This window comes from Equus przewalskii, chromosome 2, assembly GCF_037783145.1.
Source record: "Equus przewalskii isolate Varuska chromosome 2, EquPr2, whole genome shotgun sequence".
In the NCBI taxonomy this organism is placed as follows: Eukaryota; Metazoa; Chordata; class Mammalia; order Perissodactyla; family Equidae; genus Equus; species Equus przewalskii.
The window spans coordinates 15,661,483-15,678,834 of NC_091832.1; the positions used below are offsets into that span (position 1 = coordinate 15,661,483).

General features: G+C 38.1%; 1 protein-coding gene across 17 annotated transcripts in view; it reads right to left on the reverse strand.

Annotated features, from left to right (window-relative positions):
- Window positions 1-17,352, reverse strand: part of CCDC30 (coiled-coil domain containing 30) — a 139,145-nt gene that overhangs the window by 77,239 nt on the left and 44,554 nt on the right. Inside the window, exons 1-2 of one of the 17 annotated variants that reach the window (XM_070609984.1) lie at window positions 10,768-10,847; window positions 4,199-4,297 (exon numbers count right to left, since the gene is read on the reverse strand). The exons of 15 other annotated variants lie outside the window; for them this stretch is intronic. In XM_070609984.1, coding sequence (XP_070466085.1) covers window positions 4,199-4,240 — 42 coding nt within the window. In that variant the 5' untranslated portion in view covers window positions 4,241-4,297; window positions 10,768-10,847. Of the gene's footprint in view, window positions 1-4,198; window positions 4,298-10,767; window positions 10,848-17,352 lie in introns of those variants that run through there. One more of the 17 variants, XM_008529733.2, reaches the window with a different exon arrangement.

Below are 17,352 nucleotides of genomic sequence, written 5' to 3' on the forward strand. Positions count from 1 at the left end.
ACACGAAGCTGGGAAAACTAGTTTACGGTACCATAGCTCACAAGATGCAGTTTTTTTCCTCTCTAAGCCTGTTTTCTCAACTGTAAAATGGAGCTAATACTTGTCCTACATACATTATAGTCATTACAGCAGGATTAAAATCTAATTTTGAAAGTATTTTGTAAATTTTAAGCACCTACTAAATATAAGGTATTGTTGAAATCTTACCAAATCAATTGATAATAATAATAAATGAAAAAATAATAATAGCAAGCTACTATTTATTTAGTGCTTACCATATGTTAGACAGTATGGTAAATGCTTTACACGCATTATCTCATGTTGTTTTCTCAGAACCCCTATGAGATTGGAACTATTATTACCTTCTTTCTACAGAGATGAGGGTGAGGCTCGGATATATTAGGTAATGTGCCCAAGGTCACACAGTCAGCACTGGGATTCAAACCAACTCTAACTTATAGGCCCTTACTTTTGAGGCATAATTGACACGTAACATTATGTTATTTTCAGGTGTACAACATAATGACTTGATATTTGTATATTTTGCAAAATGGTCACCACAATAGTACAGTTAACATCTGTCACTATACGTAGTTACAATTTTTTTTCCTTGTGGTAAGAACTTTCAAGATCCTCTCTCCTAGCTACTTTCAAATATAGAAATACAGTATTATTAACTGTGCCATACACTACATCCCCATGACTTATTCATGTTATAACTGGAAATTTGTGCCTTTTGACCCCCTTCACCCATTTTTCCCAACCCCAACTCTGCTTCAGACAACCACTAATCTGTTCTCTACCTCCATAAGCCCATTTTTTTGTTGTTATTTTTTAAAATAGATTCCACATATAAGTGAGATCATATGGTATTTATGACTTTCTGTCTGACTTATTTCACTTAGCATAATGCCCTCAAGGTCCATCCATGGTGTCACAAATGGCAAGTTTTCGTTCTTTTTTATAGCGGTATAATATCCCATTGTGTATGTATACCACTTTTTCTTTATCCATTCATCCATCAATGGACATTTAGGTTGTTTCCACATTTTGGCTATTGTAAATAATGCTGCAATGAACATAGCGGTGCGTATATCTTTTAGAATTAGTGTTTTCATTTCCTTTGGATAAATACCCAAAAGTAGAATTGCTGGATCACATGGTAGTTCTATTTTTAATTTTTTGAGGAACCTCCATACTGTTTTCCATAGTGGCTGCACCAATTTACATTTCCACCAACAGTTCATAAGGGTTCCCCTTTCTCCACATCCTCGCCAACAGCTGTTATTTCTTGTCTTTTTGATAACAGACATTATAACAGGTGTGAGGTGATATCTCATTGTGGTTTATGTTTGCATTTCTCTGAAGGTTAGAGATGTTGAGCACCTTTTCATGTACCTGTTGGCCATCTGTATGTTTTCTTGGGAAAAATGTCTACTCAGATCCTCTGCCCATTTTCTAATCAGATTGTTTTTTTGCTATTGAGTTGTATGAATTCTTTATATATTTTGAATATTAACCCCTTATCAGATATATGATTTGCAAATATTTTCTCACATCCAGTAGGTTGCCTTTTCATTTTATTGATGGTTTTCTTTGCTGTGCAGAAGCTTTTTGGTTTGATGTAGTCCCACTTGTTTATTTTTGATGTCAGATCAAAAAAGTCAACACCAAGATAGACGTTAAGGAGTATACTGCTCATGTTTTCTTCTAGAGGTTTTACAGTTTTAGGTCTTACATTCAAGTCTTTAAACAATTTTCAGTTGATTTTTTTTTTATGTTGTAAGATAGTGGTTGAGTATCATTCTTTTGCATGCAGCTGTCCAGTTGTCTCAACATCATTTACTGAAGAGACTGTCCATTCCCCATTGTGTATTCTTGGTTCCTTTGCCATAAATTAATTAACCATATATGTGTGGGTTTATTTCTGGGCTCTCTATGCTATTCCATTGATGTCTGTTTTTATGCCAATATCATACTGATTACTATAGTTTTGTAATATAGTTTGAAATCAGGAAGTATGATGCCTCCAGCTTTGTTCTTCTTTCTCAAGATTGCTTTGGCTATTCAGGTCTTTTGTGGTCCCATACACACTTTAGGATGGTTCTATTTCTGTGAAAAATGCCATTGGAATTTTGATAGGGATTGCATTGAATCTGTAGATTGCTTTGTGTAGTATGAACATTTTAGCAGTATTAATTCTTCCAATTCGTGAGCATGGAATATCTTTCCATTTATTTGTGTCTTCTTCAATTTCTATCATTAATGTCATAGTTTTCAGTGTACAGGTCTTTCATCTCCTTGGTTAAATTTATTCCTAGGATTTTATTCTTTTTGATTCAATTGTAAATGAGATTGTTCTCTTAATTTCTCTTTTTTTTTTAAAAAAGATTTTATTTTTTTCCTTTTTCTCCCCAAAGCCCCCCAGTACATAGTTGTATATTCTTTGTTGTGGGTCCTTCTAGTTGTGGCATGTGGGACGCTGCCTCACCGTGGTTTGATCAGCAGTGCCATGTCCGCACCCAGGATTCGAACCAACGAAACACTGGGCCGCCTGCAGCGGAGCGCGCGAACTTAACCACTCGGCCACGGGGCCAGCCCCCTTAATTTCTCTTTTTGATAGTTCATTGCTAGTATATAGAAATGCAACAGATTTTTGTATATTGATTTTGTATCCTGCAACTTTACTGAATTTGTTTACCGAATTTGTACAATTTTTTGCTGGAGTCTTTAGCGTTTTCTATATCTAATATTGTGTCATCTGCAAATAGTGACAGTTTTCCTTCTTCCTTTCCAATTTGGATGTCTTTTATTTATTTATTTTTTTCTTGCCTAATTGCTCAGCTAGGACTCCCAATACTATGTTGAATCAGAGTGGCAAGAGTGGGCATCCTTGTCTTGTTCCTGATCTTAGAGGAAAAGATTTCAGCTTTTCACCATTGACTATGATGTTAGCTGTGGGCTTGTATATATGGCTTTTATGGTTGAGAGTTTTATCATAAATGGATGTTGAATTTTGTCAAATGCTTTTTCTGCATCTATTGAGATGATCATATGATTTTTATCCTTCATTTTGTTAATGTGGTGTATCACATTGATTGATTTGAGGATGTTGAACCATTCCGGCATCTCTGGAATAAATTCACTTGATTATGGTGTATGATCCTTTTTAATGTACTGTTGAATTTGGTTTGCAATATTTTGTTGAGGATTTTTGCATCTATGTTTATTACGGAAATTGGCCTGTAATTTTCTTCTGATGTATTGCCTGGTTTTGGCATCAGGGTAATGCTGGCTTTGTAGAATGAGTTTGGAAGTGTTCCCTCCTCTTCTATTTTTGGAAGAGTTTGAGAAGGACTGGTATTAATTCTTCTTTGAATGTTTGATAGAATTCACCAGCGAAGCCATCTAGTGCTTAGTTTAATAAACTCTCCAGAGGAGTCGTCTAACCCTTATTTTAATATCTACTCTATTCAGACTTGCCAAAGTGTGTTTGGTCTTGTGTACAAAAACCTATTAGGAAATTACACTGAGGTCAAAGTGTAGTTTAGTGACTACAGAGTGAGAATTGAGTCAATTTCCTTAATACTGCCATCAAGCTCAGACCCTTCTCCGTTGGCAGAGCAAACCTGCCTAGTGAACTAACTGCATATGCGGATCAGCCATTCAGGGAGGAGCACAAGAGTGACACGTCTATACTCTCAAATCTGGGAACCATAGAATGATATATCAGAAACAAGTCCTACCAGTCCTGTCCTACTAATTTACCAACAGTGGGACCCTGAGCCAGTTATGCAACTTTTATCGGCCTCAGTTTCCTCATCTGAAAAATAGGGATAATAATGCCTAGGTACATATGGGCACCTCGAGTATAGAAAATATCTGTAAATGGCAGTTTATATCATTGGATTGCTCTGAATGTTCACATTTATTCTTTCGTCAGACAATACCTTTAAATCACCCTTATGCTTTCAACACAGTGGTTTATCCTAAATCCATTTTTAATGGTCTCCCTGCTGACTGACTTCTCCTGGAAGGCTTTGTGTGACCGCTGATCACAATCACAGGATGTAGATTTAACCTTCCTGGGAGTGTATTTTTTTCCTTTTGCCTATTTTTAGTAATTCTTAAACATCCTTATGGCCTTTGCTTCACCTGTATTGGAAAACATAACTGAAAATATCTTTTTATTTCTTACCTCATTCAAATCTTGGACTTTCACTGTCTCTTGACCTTTCATACTGGTTTCTCTTCTGTCTTCCTATATTACTGATAATTCAGACTCTAAAATGGAAATCTTAATCCAAATAAATCACCAGTTAAAATACATACATACATGTGTTATTTTTAAAAAACACTGAGGGGCCGGCCTGGTGGTGTAGTGGCTAAGTTCACATGTTCCGCTTCGGTGGCCCAATTTGCTGATTTGGATCCTGGGTGCGGACCTACACACTGTTTACCAAGCCATGCTGTGGCAGGCATCTCACATATAAAGTGGAGGAAGATGGGCACAGATGTTAGGTCAGGGCCAATGTTCCTCAGCAAAAAGAGGAGGATTGGTGGTAGATGTTAGCTCAGGGCTAATCTTCCTCAAAAAAAAAAAAGAACAAGAAAAACCAGCCTTAAAAAACACTGAAGGAGTGATGTCAGCAACATGGTGGAGTGAGCAATTCCCTTTGTCTCTCCTCCTTTGAAATACAACTAAATGGACATTCATTAATCAAGGGAGGATAATCACGCAGCACTTCAGGATGCCGGAGAGACCTGTGCTGCTAATACATTGGAAGGTTGATGGACTACCCCCAGGGAGGAGGTGGGCATAGGTGAGAACTCTTTAGCCCCCAGACAGCTCACTACTCACGAGTGATTGCTTTCCTGGCTGAAGCGCTCACAGCACTGCAGTGGCCCTGAGGGTGGGTATGTGCCTTGGTACAACTGTGGAATCAGGTGACTGCAGCCCTGAGCACCCCATGATTGCTCCTTGGTCCAGTGGGAAAATCCACGGGCCCACCATGGCCCCAGGGAGTGACCTGGCTCTGCCCAAGTGGAGAGGCCCTGCCCACCAAGCACAAGGGCTGGTGCGATGTAGGAACAGATGCAGCACAGCTGCGAGTCTGGGTGAACAAACTGCTGGCTGCCTTAAACACCCATAGCTCTGCTGCGGCCCTGAAGGGTCAAGTGAGATCCACCGGCACTGCAGGAGTGGGTGAGACAACACTCAGTCCCAGCACGATTGCTCCCGGGTCCAGTGGGAAAGTCCACAGTCCCACCACAGCCCCAGGGAGTGACTCAGGCTCCATCCCAGAGGGGAGGCCCTGCCCACCAACCTCAAAGGCTGGTGCGACCTAGGAAGAGATGGTGGCATATCTGCAGCCTGGAAAAGAGTGCCCTCAGCTACCACAAACGTCCACAGTATCATAGCAGCTGCGAAGGGGCAGTACAACTGGAGGGACTGTGGAGAAGGTGACAGCAGCCCTGAGCCCCTGTGTGATCACTCTCTCAACTAGTGGGAGAGTCCACAATCCCACTACAGTCGCAGCGAGTGGCACAGGCTCAGACCCAGTGGGGAGGCCCCACCCACCAAGCACAACAGCTGGTACAACCTAGGACCAGACGGTGGCAGACCTGTGAGTCTGGGTGAATAAGCTCCTGGTTGCCTTGAAAGCCCGTAACACTGCTGCAGTCCCTAAGGGGGGGTGAGTCTAGGTGAGTCTGTGGGAGCGGGCGGCAGCAATCCGGAGCCCCCATGTGATTGTTCCCACAGTCGGTGGGAGACCCCACAGGGCCACTGCAATCCCAAAGAGTGGCCCAGGCTCGGCCAGGAACAGCTGAAAGGGATCCTTGCGGGTGCAGATTACACAGGTCTTGCCCGCTCCCCTCAGTGGCAGCGAGTGGAAGCTGTAACCAAATTCTCTCTCTATGTGGAGGCACAAATATATGCCATCAAGCAGTATGAAAAAATATATTAAATCTCCAGAACAGAAGGAAAATACCAAGTACCCAGAAATCAATCCTGAAGACACATAAATCTATAACCTAAATGACAAAGAATTCAAAATAGCTATCATTAAAAAACTCAACGAGTTAAAAAAGAATACTGATAGACAACTCAACGAGTTCAGGAGCTGCATCACAAAAGAGCTTGAAACTATGAAGAGGAACTAATCAGAAATGTTGGAGATGAAAAACACAATGGATGAGATAAAGAAAAATCTGGACTCCCTGAACAGTAGGGCTGATATTATGGAGGACAGAATTAGCAGTCTGGAGGGTGGGAATATAGAAATGCTTAGGATATAGGAGGAGAGAGAACTAAGACTAAAAAGAAATAAAGAAACTCTCCCAGAAATATCTGACTCAATTAGGAAATACAACATAAGGATTATAGGTATTTCAGAGGGAGAAGAGAAGGAGAATGGAGCAGAAAGCTTGTTCAAAGAAATAACAGCTGAGAACTTCCCAAATCTGGGCAGAGAGCTGGAAATCCATGTGACAGAAGCCAATAGATCTCCAATCTTTATCAGTGCAAAAAGACCAACTCCAAGGCATAAAGTAGTAAAGTTGGCAAAAGTCAATGACAAAGAAAAAATATTAAGGGCAGCAAGGCAGAAAAAAATAACTTACAAAGGGACCCCTATCAGGCTGTCAGCAGATTTCTCAGCAGAAACCTTACAGGCTAGGAGAGAGTGGAATGATATATTCAAAATTCTGAAAGACAAAACTTCCAGCGAAGAATGCTCTATCCAGTGAAAATATCCTTAAAATATGATGGAGAAATAAAAACTTTCCCAGATAAACAAAAGTTAAGACAGCTCATCACCACAAGATGTCTGAATAGACTGAATAGGTAAAGAGATTGAAAGAGTAATCAAAAACCCCCCCCAAAATAAAAGCCCAGGATCAGATGGCTTCTCTGGAGAATTCCACCAAACATTCAAAGATGATTTAATACCTATCCTTCTCAAACTATTCCAGAAAATTGAGGAAGATGGAACACTTCATAACACATTCTACGAGGCCAACATCACCCTGATACCAAAGCCAGACAAGGACAACACAAAGAAGGAAAATTATAGGTCAATATCACTGATGAACATAGAGATGCAAAAATCCTCAACAAAATATTGGTGAACGAAATACAGCAAAACATTAAAAAGATCATACACCATGATCAAGTGGGATGAACCATCACAGGGATGGTTCAACATCCACAAGTCAATCAATGTGATACACCACATTAACAAAATGAAGAACAAAAACCACATGGTCATCTCAATAGACGCAGAGAAAGCATTTGACAAGATCCAACATCAATTCATGATTAAAATGCTCAATAAAACGGGTATAGCAGGAAAGTACCTCAACATAATAAAGGCCATATATGACAAACCCACAGCCAATATCATACTCAATGAGGATAAACTGAAAGCCATCCCTCTGAAATCATGAACAAGACAAGGGTACCCACTCTCACCACTCTTATTCCACATAGTACTAGAAGTTTTGGCTAGAGCAATTAGGCAAGAAAAATAAATAAAAGGAATCCAAATAGGGAGTGAAGAAGTGAAAATTTTGTTCTTTGCAGATGACATGATTTTATATATAGAAAACCCTTAAAAATCCATCGGAAAGCTACTAGAAATAATCAACAATTACAGCAAAGTTTCAGGGTACAAAATCAACTTATATAAATCAGTTGCATTTCTACACTCTAATAACAAACTAACAGAAAGAGAACTCAAGAACACAATCCCATTCACACTTGCAACAAAAAGAATAAAATATCTTGGAATAAATTTAACCGAGGAAGTGAAAGATCCATACAATGAAAACTATAAGACTTTTCTGAAAGAAATTGATGACATAAAGAAATGGAAAGACATTCCATGCACATGGATTGGAAGAGTAAACATAATTAAAATGTCCATACTGCCTAAAGCAATCTACAGATTCAATGCAATCCCAGTCAGAAGCCCAAAGACATTCTTCACAAAAATAGAACAAAGAATCCTAAAATTCATATGGGGCAACCAAAGACCCCAAATTGCTAAAGCAATCCTGAGCAAAAAGAACAAAGCTGGAGGCATCACAATCTCTGACTTCAAAATATACTACAAAGCTATAGTAATCAAAACAGCATGGTACTAGTAAAAAAAAACAGGCACATAGATCAATGGAACAGAATTGAAAGCCCAGAAATAAAACCACACATCTCCGGATAGCTAATCTTTGACAAAGGGGCTGAGAACACACAATGGAGAAAGGAAAGTCTCTCCAATAAATGGTGTTGGGAACACTGGATAGCCACATGTAAAAGAATGAAAGTAGACCATTCTCTTACACCATTCAGAAAAATAAACTCAAGATGGATCAAAGACTTGAAGGTAAGACCTGAAACCATAAAACTTCTAGAAGAAAATATAGGCAGTACACTCTTTGATATCTGTCTTAAAAGGATCTTTTCAGATACTGTGTCTTCTCGGACAAGGGAAACAAAAGAAAAAATAAACAAGTGGGACTTCATCAGGCTAAAGAGCTTCTACAAGGCAAGGGAAACCAGGATTGAAATGAAAAGACAACCCACCAACTGGGAAAAAATATTCGCAAATCGTATATCTGACAAAGGGTTAATCTCCATAATATTTAAAGAACTCGCACAACTCAACAGCAAAAAAATCAAACAACCTGATCAAAAAATGGGCAGAGGATATAAACAGACATTTTCTCCAAAGATATACAGATGGCCAATAGGCACATGAAAAGATGCTCAACATCACTGATCATCAGGGAAATGCAAATCAAAAAGTATGCTAAGATACCACCTTACACCTGTTAGAATGGCTATAATCACCAAGACGAAAAACAAAGGTTGCAGAGGTTGTGGAGAAAAAGGAACCCTCATACACTGCTGGTGGGAATGCAAACTGGTTCAGCCACTATGGAAAACAGTATGGAGGTTTCTCAAAAGACTAAAAACAGAAATACCATGTGATCCATCTCACTACTTGGTAGCTATCTAAAGAACCTGAAATCAGCAATTCAAAGAGGCTATGCACCCCTGTGTTCATTGTAGCATTATTCACAATAGCCAAGACATGGAAGCAACTTAAGTGTCCATCGACTGATGACTGGATAAAGAAGATATGGTGTATATATATACAATGGAATACTACTCAGCCATAAAAAAGACAAAATTGTCACATTTGCAACAACATGGATGGACCTTAAGGGTATTATGTTAAGTGAAATAAGCCAGATGGAGAAAGACAAATACTGTATGATTTCACTCATAAGTGCAAGATAAGCAAACACATGGGCAAAGAGAACTATTTAGTGGTTACCAGGGGAAAGGGGGGTGGAGGGTGCACACAAAGGGTGAAGTGGTGCACCTATAAGATAACTGACAGATAATAACAGACAAGTGAAATTTGACAATTTTGTAAACTATCGTAACCTCAATAAAAAAAAAGATAAAAAACAGTGAAAAGATAAGCTATATTTCTTAAATGTCTTTCCCAGAGGCTTTACCCCAGAAATCTCGCCTACTAACAAGTTTCACCTCTTATCTGGTCTTGGATCCTTCGGAGAGTTGCTTTATTATGTATTTGAGCCCTTGCTGCAGTTTGGCAGCTGAACCAACGAGAACAAGAACAAGTATTAGAAAAACAAACTAGAGAATCCTGATTGTTCTGAATTAATCAAGCTGATAATTTACCTTTTTTTTTTAACTTTCCAAATTAACTTTTTATTGTTGATTGGCCCAGTAACAAAGCTATATATAAAGGAAGTTTATGAGTATTTACATGTAATTTGGAAACAGAAGACACCAACAGTGATATCACTTTTATTCAGAATTAGGTTTCAACAGAAACTTCAATTAAGTTTTTAGTTTAATTCAGAGATAAAAATAATCATTTACTTAGACTGAAGAAAGGAAAGGTTAATTCATCAAAGAGTTTTGTCTAATTAAATTTGGGGGAAGGTATTTTGGAGCTTTGCTTGCATTTCTAGATTCATAACTTACTGCCAGATGTGTATTAATTTAACTTTCAGATTAAAAAAATTAATTTGCTTAGTAAAAGTTGATTATCAATAATTTACCTTTCTCATGTTTAATATTAATAAAACAGGAATAGCAATTGCAAACTGATGTATTGGAAAGAATGGGGGATGCTACTAGAAAAATGAATGCTAAAACCCAAGTGTAACTTTTAAAAATCCTCCTGTGCAGTGGTACAGACAAAAGACCGAGTTAAGAATGGTGTTGACTTCTTAGCAGTCATGTACAAGGATATAGGGAAGGATATATTTTTTCCCCAGAGCAGCTTCTCCCTTTTCATCAGCCAGCATCTGCACTGGTAAACATTTTTGCACATCCACGCATGACATGCTGCTGCATTCAGCACTCAAGGCAAGAGCGTCCTTAGCCCCACCCTTACACCACCTGAGATGCCTCAGTACAAAGCACAGGAAACATTTCAACTCTTAAAAATGAACTCCCCTCATTTGCTTCGTGTTTTCTCAGTGTGAGAATGTCATGTATTTTAATGCTACAACTTTTAAAAGATAGCTTTTCAGAAGCACAGATATTTGAAATTTACCATAAGTTGTGCCATACTAAATATAGTTATGCATTTAGGCAGTTTATGTACTTCATGAGACTGGTGACCAAAATTTAAAGCAGAAAAACACAAGAAAGGGGCAGCAAATAACGAGAGAAATGAGCAATGGGATATGGAGACCTCTGGGTAGCTGAAGGGAGCCTACCTCATGTGTCAGCCAGCAGTAAACAAAGAGGACCTACGGACTTGTCAGGGAATCGCCTCACCGGCACAAGGTAGCCGCCAACGACTCTGGAGAACGGTGTAACAGCTCAGAATTTTCCACTTTCAATGTTCTACCATCTGAAAGGTGGGGATCACCTAATGCTCTGAACCAAACTGAACCTCCCAGGCACAGTATGACAGTTTTTACCACCACCCTCTCTATGTGCTTGCATTGCGCCGTGCTCTCTCACAGGCACAGTCTAACGAGATGGTAAAAGCAGGAACTGAAGAAAATGATACTGCCTGGTATCACCTCCAGGTAGAGATGGTTTACATGTTCAGTGCTGGGCATGTGATATCCCCCATGGGTTGTAATAAACCCCCTATACAAATCCCCTTATAATCCTCACAAGAGTCGGTCTTGTGCAGAAAATGAGCTCTAGGGCAGACAAACCTGGATCAACTCCTGGCTCTCCCTCTTACTTTGGTCAAATTCCTTTAGGTTCTCTCAAATATGAAATGGCAATAGTCCTACTTACCTTGGGGAGGGCTGGAAAAGGGATTACACGCGAGTATGTTTGTAAAGTGCCTAGAACAAATCATGGCAGGTGACAGATGCTCAATATATCGTGGCTGTTCTTAATCCTGCCAGACACATAGCACTTCTTCTATTTTAAGCCTTTTCTCTGAGAATACGCAGACTGGCAGCACTAAGATGGTCTGTCTAGTGTAGCAATGGGTAAGGAACACAGTCACATTTGAGGAGCCTGCTTGATTTAAGGGCGTGGTTTTCTAAATTATTTGTCTTAAGTCACAGGACTCTCCCCTCCCTTTTATTTTCAAAAGAATTCTTATGAGGAAACTGTCTCCAAAGTGCCCAGAACTAGCGGCTTCTCTGGTTGATGTGGAGGTAGGAGATCTAGAGATTTGCGTCTGCGGAACAGCAGGATCCTGAGACAGTCTGAAAATCACAGTGGCAAAAACATGGGTCTTGTAGTCAGTTGAAATTTGAAATCTCGACTTCCACATTTATGAATTTGTGGTGTTGGTTTCCTAATCTGTAAAGCATGGTGAACAATACCTACCTCTTCTAATTTCCGTTAACATTTAATGAATCCGTTAAATCCCCAGCAGAGTCATTACAATATTATAGGCACTCAAATTTTAGTTTCCATCCTTTCATTTTCTTTTTGCACGAAACAGAAAACAAAGTAGTCAGAGATCAGGAAGGACTGCATGAGGCACTGGAGTGCCCATCTAAAAGTCCAAGAGTCACACCAAGGAAAGCAAGTAGGAAAGGCAGTAGGGCAAGATCTGGAAACAAGCTCATAGGAAACAGCTGTACACCTTACCTACTGATTATAGCAATCAGTTCACTTAATTCCTCTGCTGAGAATCATCCTATAGTGAATATTTAATTAATAGTTAATTTAGTGATATCACTATTGCCTGTCTGCTAAACACAAACACAATCAAGGAAACTTGAGGTGGTATTTTTCTCTGTGAAAGATGGAGAGAGAACTTTGAAGGCGAAAATCTATTTAGCTTCATCCTCTTTCCTCAGGAAATGACTTTAAAAGGTCATTTAACTATAATTAATTACTTATTCACTGAGTACCTTTTCTAGTTTTATAGACTTCTACTCGTAAACAGGTTTAAAGAGAAGAAACACTTACTTACAATGTTCCTCATTAGTCCATTCCCACTGGCCTTATGTGGGATGAAGTAAGTGAAAGGATCATTGAAAGTCAGTATAAAGCTTTATTATTTCAGAAATACACATACATTTCAAGTCTTGATGACAAGGAAAAGAAAACCAGTTTGTACCACAGCCTAGAGGATTGAGATTAGACACAGGAAAAAATTTCTCATACTTAATATTAAACATTAGGGAACTGTATGATCTTCTTTTCTGAATGTCTTTTAAGATAAGACAGATGTTTATTTATCTAGAATGTCACAGATAACATCTATCTAAGAGGGAGGTAGATTAACCAGTTATTCTCCAAGGATCTTCTCTATTGTCAAGAATTCCGTGATATAGAGGGCCACAGAGTGTCATATCTCCCTTCAAGAAAGAACTTGCCACACTTCCCAGGCAGCCTCCAGTGAATGACTGAGCAGGTGGGGATATTAGGTCCTGGACATTTCTGGCTAACGTGTAATTCCTCCACAGGTTATCATTGTGCCAAAGTACCCTGTTGGGCTGTGTGAGACTTCTCAGAGCTTCACTACAGTCTGAGACTCTTCCTATCCAATCTTCCTTCCTTTTCTCTCTTCTTTAACAGATGTCAGACCTGCATCACAATCTGAAGGCTCTGCCTGCCCATGTCTGCTCCTTCTTTTTATTCTTCTCAGGTATCACCCCCAATACTCTTTTGCAAGTCTAAGTTCGTCTTGGTGCCTGCTTCCCAGAGGAGCCTCCTTCAGGATACATGGATGATAGAACAAGGAATAGGCCACAATCATGGTCACTGTCAAAGACAAAAGAAAATGGCTATTTGATAAAGACATGAATACAAATATCCAAGAAGTTTCCAGTGATTGCAAGAAGGATGAACTCAAAGAGACCCACACTGAGACACATTATAACCAAACTATTGAAAATCAAAGGCAAGGAGATCATCTTGAATGCAGCAAGAGAGAAGTGACTCAACACATATAGGGGATCCTCAATAAGATTATCAGCAGATTTCTCATCAGAAACTTTGGAGCCTAGAAGGCAATGAGCTTATATATTCAAAATGCTAAAAGACAAAAAATTGTCAACCAAGAATCCTGTATCTAGCAAAACTGTCCTTTCAAGAGTGAGGAAGAAATTAAGACATTTGTAGATAAGCAAAAGCTGAGGGAGCATGTTACCACTTGGCCTGCCCTGTGAGAAATCTTAAAGGGAGTCCTGCAGGGTGAAATGAAGAGATGCCAGACAGTAACTTAAAGCCATATGAAGAGATAAAGATCTTGTAGGTAAATACATGAGCAATTACAAAAGCCAGTATTATTGTAACAATGATTTGAAACTCCACTTTTCATTTTCTACATGATTTAAGAGACTAATACAATGTTTTAAAAAATTATTATTAGTCTAGGGGCTGGCCCAGTGGCGCAATGGTTAAGTTCGCATGTTCCGCTTCTTAGTGGCACAGGGTTCACTGGTTCAGATCCTGGGTGTGGACATGGCACTGCTTGGCACGCCATGCTGTGGTAGGCATACCACATATAAAGTAGAGGAAGATGGGCACACATGTTAGCTCAGGGGTAGTCTTCCTCTGCAAAAAGAGGAGGACTGGCAGTAGTTAGCTCAGGGCTAATCTTCCTCAAAAAATAAGTAAATAAACAAACAAACAAACAAACAAACAAATAATTATTATTAATCTAAAAGCTAATATTATTGTAACTTTGGTTTCTAATTCCACATTTTGGTTTCTACATAATTTAAGAGACTAATGCATTTTCTTCAAAGATTGGCTCTGAGCTAACATTTATTGCCAATCTTTTTTTTTTCCTTCTTCTTCTCTCCAAAGCCTCCCAGTACATAGTTGTATATTCTAGTCGTAGGTCCCTCCAGTTCTACTATGTGGGACGCTGCCTCAGCATGGCTTGATGAGCTGTGCTAGGTCTGTGCCCAGGATCTGAACCAGTGAAACCCTAGGCCATCGAATTGGAACATACAAACTTAACCACTCAGCCACAGGGCTGGTCCCCTAATGCATTTTAAAAAGCAATTATTAGTTCATGTTTTTCAACACACAATATACAAAGATGTAATTCTGTGACATCAATAACTGAAAGGGATGGGGACAGAGCTGTAAATGAGTAGAGTTTTTGAATATTATTGGAGTTAATTTGGCATAAATTCAAATTATAGTGTTATAACTTTAGCATGTTAAATGTAATCCCTATGGTAACCACAAAGAAAATAGTTATAGAGTGTACTCAAAAGGAAATGAAAAGGGAATTCAGATGTTTACAGAAAAAATCAACTACATACAAGAAAAATGGTAATACAAGAAATGAGGGTCAAAAATCTACAAGAAACATAGGAACACATGGCAAAATGACAGAAGAACTTTAATAATTACTTTAAATGTAAAGGGATTAGCCTCTCCAATCAAAAGGCAAACACTAGCAGAATGGATAAAAACAGAACGTGATCCAACTATATACTGGCTACAAGAGATTCACTTGAAAGTGAAAGGATAAAAATTTTTTTCCATGCAAATAGTAACCAAAAGAGAGCAGGAGTGGTTAAACTAATATCAGATGAAATAGGTTTAAATCAAAAAAGATTACAGGAGACAGAGAAGGACATTATATATTAATAAAAGTTTTAATACAGCAACAAGATATAATAATTATAAATATTTATATACCTAGTAACCAACAAAAATATATAAGGCAACAATTGGCAGAATTGAATGAAGAAATAGACAGTTCTATAAAAAGGGCCAAAGACATCATACCCCACTCTCAATAATGGATAAAACAACCAGATATAAAGTAAGTAAGGAAATAGAGGACTTGAACAACACAATAAACTAATAAGTTATAACAGACATATACAGGACACTCTACTCAAACGACAACAGAATAGACATTCTTCTCAAGTGCACACAGCACATTCTTTAGAATAGACCATCTCTTAAACCACAAACTAAGACTTACTAGATTTAAAAAGACAGATATCATACCAAGTATCTTCTCAGACCACAATGGGATAGAGTTAGAAATTAATAACAGAAGGAAAACTGAAAAATTCATGTTTTGTGGAAATTTCAACAACACATTCTTAAACAACCAATGGATCAAAGAAGAAATCACAAGAGAAATTAGGAAATACTTAGGGATGAATGAAACTGAAAGCACAACATACCAAGACTTATGGGATACAATGAAAGCAGTGCCAAGGAGAAAATTTATAGCTATAAATGCTTACGTTAAAGAACAAGAAATATCTCAAATCAACAACCTAACTTTACAATTTAAGAAACTAGTAAAAGAACAACAAACTAAATTCAAAGGTAGTAAAAAGAAATAATAAAGGTTAGAGCAGAGATAAAATAGAGAATAGAAAAACATAGAAAATCAGTGAAACCAAAAGTTGGTTCTTTGAAAAGATCAACAAAATTGACAAAACTTTAGCTAAAATGACTAAGAAAAAAAAGAGAAGACTAAAATTAAGAAGAATTGAAAGTGGGGACATTACCACTGATTCTACAGAAATAAAAAGGATTATAAGAGAGTACTCTGAACAATTTTACACCAAAAAACCAAACAACCTAGATGAAATGGACAAATTCCTAGAAACACAAAACCAACACAGACTGGAAGACAAAGAAACAGAAGTTTTGAATATACCTATGAACCAGTAAGGAGTAATCAGTAATCAAAATCTTCTGTACAAAGAAAAGCCATGGACCTGATGGCTTCACTAGTGAATTCTACCAAATACTTAAAGAATAACTAACACCAATCCTTTTCAAACTTTTCCCAAAACTGGAAAGGGAAGAAACACTTCTAACTCATCCTATGCAGCCAGCAGTACCTTGATACCAAAGCCAGACAACGACACTACAGGAAAACTACAGACTAATATCCCTTATGAACAGTGATGCAAAAACCCTCGACAAAATACTAGCAAAACAAAGCCAGCACCATATTAGAACGATTATATACCATGACCAAGTGAGATTTATTCCTGGAATGCAAAGATGGTTCAACATAAGACAATTGATCAATGTAGTACACCGCATTAACAGAATAAAAGAAAAAAACTGCACAATCACCTCAATTGATGCATAAAAAGCATTTGACAAAATTCAACACCCTCTCATGATTAAAAAAAAACACTCAATAAGTTAGAATTAGAAGGAAACTACCTCAACATAATAAAAGGTTTATGAAAAACTGAAACCTTTTCCTCTAAGATCAGGAGCAAAGCAAGGATGTCCTGGTACCCTACTTCTATTCAATATAGTACTAAAAGTTCTAGCCAGAGCAATTAAGCAAGGAAAAGTAAATAAAAGGCATCCAAATTGGAAGGGAGAAGTAAAACTATCTCTGTTTGTAGAAGATATGATCTTATATGTAGAAAACCTTAAGGATTCCATAAACTCTTAGAAAAGATAAATAAATTCATCCAAGTAGCAGGATACAAAGTCAACACACACAAAAATCAGTTGTACTTCAAGATACTAACAATGAACAATCTGAACAGGAAATTATAAAAATGGTTCTATTTATAGTAGCATCAAAAAGAATAAAATACTTAGGAATTAACTTAACCAAGGAGGTGAAAGACTTGTCCAATGAAAACTACAAAAAGGGGCACGCCTCGTAGCTGAGTGGTTAAAGTTCCTGTGCTCTGCTTTGGCGGCCCAGGGTTTCACCAGTTCAAATCCTGGGTGCGGACGTGACACTGCTCATCAAAACATGCTGAGACGGCATCCCACAACTAGAAGGACCCACAATTGAAAATACACAACTATGTATCAAGGGGCTTTGGGAGAAAAAAAGGAAAAATAAAATCTTTAAAAGAAAAAACAACTACAAAACATTGCTGGAAGAAATAAGCAAATGGAAACAC